This window comes from Phragmites australis, chromosome 12 (assembly GCF_958298935.1).
Source record: "Phragmites australis chromosome 12, lpPhrAust1.1, whole genome shotgun sequence".
NCBI lineage: Eukaryota > Viridiplantae > Streptophyta > Magnoliopsida > Poales > Poaceae > Phragmites > Phragmites australis.
In genome coordinates this window covers 30,157,738-30,164,616 of record NC_084932.1, presented here as the reverse complement: position 1 = coordinate 30,164,616, position 6,879 = coordinate 30,157,738, and the positions used below count along the sequence as shown (strand labels likewise).

General features: G+C 41.3%; 1 protein-coding gene across 3 annotated transcripts; it reads left to right on the top strand.

Moving 5' to 3' along the window:
* Nucleotides 1–1,824: 1,824 nt before the first annotated feature.
* LOC133887535 (kinesin-like protein KIN-14O) lies at nt 1,825–5,771 on the top strand. Of its 3 annotated transcripts, none has more exons than XM_062327519.1 (12): nt 1,825–2,358; nt 2,462–2,521; nt 2,734–2,951; nt 3,051–3,134; nt 3,223–3,384; nt 3,451–3,557; nt 3,666–3,853; nt 3,943–4,107; nt 4,207–4,410; nt 4,555–4,592; nt 4,697–4,824; nt 4,910–5,771. In XM_062327519.1, exons 3-12 carry the CDS (start codon nt 2,837–2,839, stop codon nt 5,525–5,527), a joined length of 1,809 nt encoding a protein of 602 aa, XP_062183503.1. In that variant the 5' UTR covers nt 1,825–2,358; nt 2,462–2,521; nt 2,734–2,836; the 3' UTR covers nt 5,528–5,771. The 3 variants fall into 3 exon arrangements, with proteins under 3 accessions (XP_062183503.1, XP_062183505.1, XP_062183504.1); XM_062327521.1 differs by having other exon boundaries at nt 2,706–2,951; XM_062327520.1 differs by having other exon boundaries at nt 2,603–2,951.
* The last annotated feature ends 1,108 nt before the right edge of the window (nt 5,772–6,879 follow it).

The window sequence follows — 6,879 nt, the reverse complement described above, 5'->3', positions numbered from 1 at the left end:
ACCATATGGGATAGCGATGGTTCGTATTGCTATCTCTGTAAAGGTATATTTATATATTACACCCTAGATGGCACTATAAATACCGACCCTTGGCCATCAAGCCAAGAGACGAATCCCTGAACCATCAATACATATGGTTTTCCTTTCTCTCCATTTTCTTCTCTAAACTTGAGCCATTTTGTGTGAGTGTGCTCTCGTCGTACTTGTTCGTAGAATACATTTTCTTCCGCCAACACTTATGATAGCAGAGGAAGCTAATTGTGTGGTGGCCTTATCCTTGGACTTTTTTTTTTCCTTCTATTTTTTTAGATGAAGACATTATAGTCGTTGGATATTCCCTTGGGAAAGGAGAGGTTTGATGAGGAAGGTTCTCTTATCTTGTTTTCAGAAGCAGTCCCTTGTCATGCAAAATGTGCTTTCATATGATGCACTGCATTCAAAGCTTACATAGGATGCTTTTTGGCTTGTTGCTAAGGCTGGTTTGTTTTAGCCTATTTTTGGTTTATGCTTATGTGAGAAGCCTAGAAGTTAGAAATCTAAACAAACAGGTTTGTTAAAAAGTGGTTTATGGAGAAGTTAAAAGTCTGCTTATGATGAAATAAACTAGAAACTGATATTAGCTTTTCTGAGAAGTAGCATCCTAAGAAGAAGAAGAAATATTTTAAAAGTCAACAATTAAAATCCAAAAGCACAACTTTTTAGAAAAACCAAAAATAGAAGCTCCAACATACAGGGTCTAAGTTCAGTGCTAATGTAATTTGGATGGATGTAAAAGTAAAATTGAAGCTTATTTGTTCATCTATATGCATATGCAGGGTCCGGTTGGACTGGAAGATCTCCGAGGAATTTTAATTCATACTGCTACTTGTAAAAATGCTCTAAAGTATTTAAATTCCAAACAGATAATCTATGGTTCCGTTTGTTAGAGACTTGTAGTAGCTTTTATTTAAGGAAAAAAACGAGCTTCTTGTATTCTAAATTGCCTTTTGTTTTCTTCATGTAGAGGGGAGGAAGTCTGCAACATGCAGGGGGATTTATAAGATTAAAAAAGAGCTTCTTACTGCCCAGTAAGATCTACCCAGTTTGGTCTCATTGGTTGCGCACCTAAAGTTTACTAAAGTTCAGATCTCTTTGTAGTTTTGCAGTTCCCGAGTCAAATTCATGGACCATCTACTCCTATAGTTCATCACTCGAGTACACAAAGACAGATACTTTATCATGGAAGCCTGTCCGGATTTCCTGTGTCGCTTCAACACGCTACAGCATGTAGAGCAACATACTAAGTTCAGTTCCTGGTCATTAGTTTGAACAAATGAAATGCTTTAGGACCTTGCTAAAACTATCAGCACAGAGAACCAAGCATGTTGTATCGACTGAAGGCATGGTATGAATACGTACATTAAAGAACCAAGCATGCTTTGTTAACTGAAAGAACCGAGCTTTCTGAATTTCAAAGTTAACTACTGACAGTGAAGAATTAGATAGCTTATTTGTTCAGAATATCAATTGGCTTCGACACAGTATAGTACATTCTATCTCCAATATCCCAATGACAAAAGAGTGCTTTCCACATCAAGTGTTCAAAGACGAAACAAAACATCTCTCCCAACAAATAAACAGCTATTTGTATCCTTTCTTGGCTAACCTCCTGCAAATCCGTTAAATTGTCACCGTTGTCACAACCAATGGTAAGAACAAAAGCAATTCATCAAAATAGAGCAGACAACGCAGCAAATGCACCCTCAGAGAATTTCTCAAAAACTGAAAGACACACCGTCGACCACAAACGACCCCCCTCCCCATATTTGCGCTCCCCCTCCGTTTTCTACGAGTGGCGGAGGCTCCCTGATCCCGCCACACCTCTGCCGCCCTGGATCTTCTAAATCCAGGCGGCCTCCACACCACCCAACTGTTTTGCTACTTCTAAATCCAGAGCGCCACATGTTCTCTCTCTCTCTCATCCCTGCACAGCTGCACTCGTTCCTTTGATGATTTCCCTTGTGTGATATTGCAAAGATCCCTTGCGAGGCTTTCCAGTGTGGTGTGTGTCACTTTTTGGGTGAATAGCTTTGCTTGCGCCATTGCCGGTGCATGTGGCTTGAGAAATAGGATTCTTCTTCGTCTTTCACAGCTAGTTGCTCTGAGCTCTTGGGCTCTAGTAATTACTACCACTCCCCCGGCCCCAACTTTCGGCGTCAAGATCCAAGAAAGATCAGGAGCAAAAGTCTTGGGCCGCAATCATTAGGAGCTCGCTGCATTGCAGAGATTCTCTTCTTGGCTGTTGTCTCACTCCTCACTCCTCCATAGTTGTTCTTGCTATAACCAGGGAGCCTGGGGGAGCAGAAGATTATTCTCAAGGTACCAATGCAAATTCTCTTGTTGGTGTTTCTTTCTTTTCTGATGGAATCCTCTTCTTGATGTTTCTTGCAATCCATTGTCTCTTTTTTTGTTTGGCCTTCAGAGGTTATATTGAAAAGGGAGATTAAGGGGCCAGAGGAGCTGTAGATGCAGTATTCACGAGGTATTGGAGAAGTTCGTTAATGTTCTTGCTATAACCAGCCGTTAAGATTCCATTTGAAGAACCCGATTTTCTGTATTCCAGCCGTGCAGAAGTGCAGGCTAATCATTGCAAAGTGTCGGAATTGATTCCCCCTGCTGCGTTCATTCTTTTCTTGCCCTGAGCTGTTCTAGATTCTATCACACAGGCATGCTGATAGCAGGTGCCTTTTTCAGTTCCATTGGGAGGCAAAAGCAGATGAAGTTGTGCAATAGGCAGGTTGAGAGGCTTCTTCTCTGATCACCTTCTCTGAAGAAGAACAGCTCTTGTTTCCATTGCATGGAGAAGGAAACCATGGGGGGCCATATGATGATGCCATTGGAGAGCTTGAGCTTGGAGCTCCCAAATGGGGAAATTGTAGTGGGCTATGACAAGGACATTTCAGCTCTGCAAGGTCGAAGCAGCATTAAATTACTGTGAATTGCCTGTTCATGTGACTGTGACTTTGAATAAAAAAATCTGATGGAGTTATCTCAATCAATTGTTGTTTCAGAGGAGATTTCAGCTAAGAGATCAAGGCAGCGACATCTTGACCGGAGAAGACGAGAGGCACTGGACAAGCTCATAGACCTGAAAGGTAGTCTTTGATCCTAGATAGCAGTCAGTCTCTCCTGTATGGAATTACTGCTTGAATTTCCAAGGATCTGAGCTTGGCCAAAATTCAGGAAGTATCAGGGTCTTCTGCCGGGTACGGCCATTGATCTCAACGAACAACTTCAAGACGAAATCAACGGTTACCGTCGAACAAGAGAAGATCGCAGTCCAGTCTGTGGGGATCAAGAAAGAGTTCAGTGTTGATAGGGTTTTTGACCAGGAGTCAACACAAGGTAATCTTTCTCTTACTTGTTGACTTTTTTTACACAGTATGATTCATTTCATTGTGACCCATGCAGAGGATGTCTTCCTAGAAGTAAAACCCATCCTCAGATCTGCACTTGACGGGCACAATGTCTGCATTCTCGCATATGGCCAGACTGGGACAGGAAAAACCTACACAATGGTTGGTTGGTGATTGTTCTGAAAAGATTTGAGCTAAATTCATGACATGTCTGTGTTTCATTTACCATTCCCTGGAAGTTCTGATAAATGAAGGTATAACTGATTGCAGGAAGGAACTGATGGTAAGCTCGGTATTGTGCCTCGAGCTATTCAAGAACTGTTTTCTCATGCTTCAAAAGACAGTTCATCCACATATTCTTTCTCCATAAGCATGCTTGAGGTCTACTTGGGGAGCCTCAGGGACTTGTTGGCACCAAGACAGCCTCTCTTCAGGCCCACAGAATGCAGTACAACATGGTGAGACTATCAATTCACCTGTAAATAATGAAGTAAGACCATCAACCCTCAAACTTAAAATATTAATTTTCAATCTCTGTGTTTTTCAGTAATATCAGCATACTAGCAACTAAAAGTGGGGCTGTGGAAGTTGAGGGACTCACCGAAGTCTCAATACCAGACCTTAAGAAAGCCAACCAATGGTACTGCAGAGGACGGCGAGCCCGATCAACATCTTGGACAAATGTCAACGATGTATCAAGCCGATCACACTGGTGGGTTGATGATCTATTCCAATCATAAAATTTCAGTTGATGCAGTACTTAATTCGAACAGTACCCAATTTTATGTGCCTTAGCTCTTTCTACGTGTAGCTTGACAAGGATTACCATAAGGAGTGGAGTCACTGAAGGAGTCAGCAAGCTCTGGCTCGTCGATCTTGGTGGCAGTGAGCGATTGCTGAAGACTGGTGCATCTGGGTTGACAATGGACGAGGGCAAGGCCATAAACCTCTCCCTATCAGCACTTGGAGACGTCATTGCTGCACTTAGGCGAAAGAGAGGTCATGTTCCTTACAGGTAATAGCTGAATTCTTCAGTTAACTTATCATATCATATCAGTTTCTAATGGTTTGCTTCGAAAAAAATTAGAACGTTTCAGTTACATCACAATTACTCATTGGTGCTTTTGTTTATATCCATCTCATTTTTGAACTTCTGCAGAAACAGCAAGCTTACCCAGATACTCAGTGATTCACTTGGTATGGAACAGTTTTTAGATAAAATTGGAGTTTTTTTAAAAAAAAAATCTGGCCCCTGCCAAAAAGATAATCTGACATTATTCCGTTGAATATCCAAATAACAGGCGATGGCTCGAAAGTTCTAATGGTGGTGCACATCAGCCCTTCTGAGGATGACATTGGTGAGACAGTCTGTTCCCTGAGCTTTGCGAAACGAGCCAGGTCAATCGAATCAAATAGAGACATTTCAGAAGTAAGCCTACAAATGAAATGAGCAATTGTTACCACCTTGGCAAAAAAAATTCAAATAATTAAAGGTTTGCCTTTCTGTGATGTAGGATCTGAAAATGCTGAAGCTGAAGCGGCTCGCAGAGCTTGACAAGGAAATATGTGATGCCGAGGAAGAGCTCAAGTATCTGAATGAACAAATAAGGAAAGCTGAGATCACGCTTGAAGAGAAGAAGAAACTCTTATCATCTGCCTGTCAAGCTCTCAGTGACGAAAAGGGATCACCGAGAAGTACTCTAGTGGTAGGGAACATCCATGCCACAGAGAGCCCACATGCAACCGAGAAGGCAAAGAGCAGGGTGTCTCATGGCTCAGTTCCTCACTTCATGTCCTCGACGGTGTGCAGCCGTCAAAGACATACCGCAGGAAGCCATTCTGTTAGTAAACCGAGGTTGACAAAGTCGATAAACAGGTTTCAGGCTGAGCTCAGTGGGAGCCAGTCGTTCAGCTACTCCAGCTGCAAGAATGCAGCCAAGACTATGTCAGTGGCATTCTCATCAAGTGTGCCTAAGTGCTTGCTAGTCAAGTCTGATCAGATCAAAATGAGCAGCAACAGCATTGACTCGACAGCAGCATCAACACCGCGGCGGAGGGAAAGTTTCGGCTCCCGGCCAGTTCATAGAGCACCCCTACATCAGCACAGGAGAAGGATGTCTAGTCTAACCTAACCTTACATAAATACCGATTGGACAGCTCTGATTTTAACTTGCTTGTTTTAGTGGTCAAATGATTCTAAAAGTTGTTTGTGGTATTTTGGGTGTTTGATGGTATGTTTGTTAACTTCATAGTTCTTGACTGCTGTAACTATTGGAGGCCCTTCCTCCGCTGTTTTTGGTTTGACATGGAAGGGCAAAAGGGTGTGGGAGATACGGTAAATCCAAATGGAATTATAATTGATTCAATTAATGCTTTTGATTGCTCTTTGGCTTTCTAATTTTTCAAAAGCATGTACGTGCAGCATTATTTTTTTCATGAAACAAGAAAACTTACACCATCATAGATATGACATTCAAAAATTTCTTTAGTACGACTGTCATCTACAAACAGAAGCACGCATCAACTCAAATCTAGCATTCTAACTCGTTACCATGTTAAACCATACTGCAGGAAATAAGAATTTGGTACAACGTTTGACCATGTTTAAGACATCAGGTGTATGTACAGGAGATATAACTTGGTTTTCAGGATACTACCATACTGTATATTGAATAATTTCATGCAATTTCAATGTTTCTGAACTGAAACAAGGAGTCAAGCAACCTCAATAAGAAGCATTTAAGTTGCTTCTCTATAACAAAATTTATAATTCCGAGCTTCAACTCAAGGTTTATTTTAGCCATAAATGTACACGATCCTTTTTTTTTTGTATCACAATTCAGAGATTCTGGCAGATAAAAATTAGAACTGAACTTTGATATTTAGTATCTTGATATAACTACCATGCCGAGAGCTTAAAACACATGTGTCATTACAGTAAAATAGTTGATGTGATTTGTTAGTTCTAGGCAGCATCAGTCCATATACTTGGTCGACATGTTTGTTGCTACAATCGCCTGGCTAATCATCTTCAAACATAGCACATCCTTTTCTAAACAGCCAACTGGAAAAAATGCACACTAATACATTTGTTGGCATACAGAGACACACTAGCAGAACACCCACAAGGCCACAAGCAACCGGTTATAATTTAACAGTGATGCCTGAATCCAAACAAGTAGTTAACCATAAGTCTATAACGCAGGATCCAAACCTCGGTGCTGGAACTGGCTCCACTGACGTTACTAAGCAAAGTCAGAGGTGAACAGTACCCTGAATAGTATTGTGTGCGAGCGTAAATAGCAATTTGCGTTGAAATACTGTAGCGCGTACTGTTCACAAGAATACTGTGCTAATTATAATGTACATGAGTGCTGTGGCGATACTGTATTGCTAAATCTCAACAGTCTATTTTCGATCCAACGGATCACAGCAGGGGCAAAGTCACGATATTGTTTACATCTGACTTTGCTTAGCAAAGTCA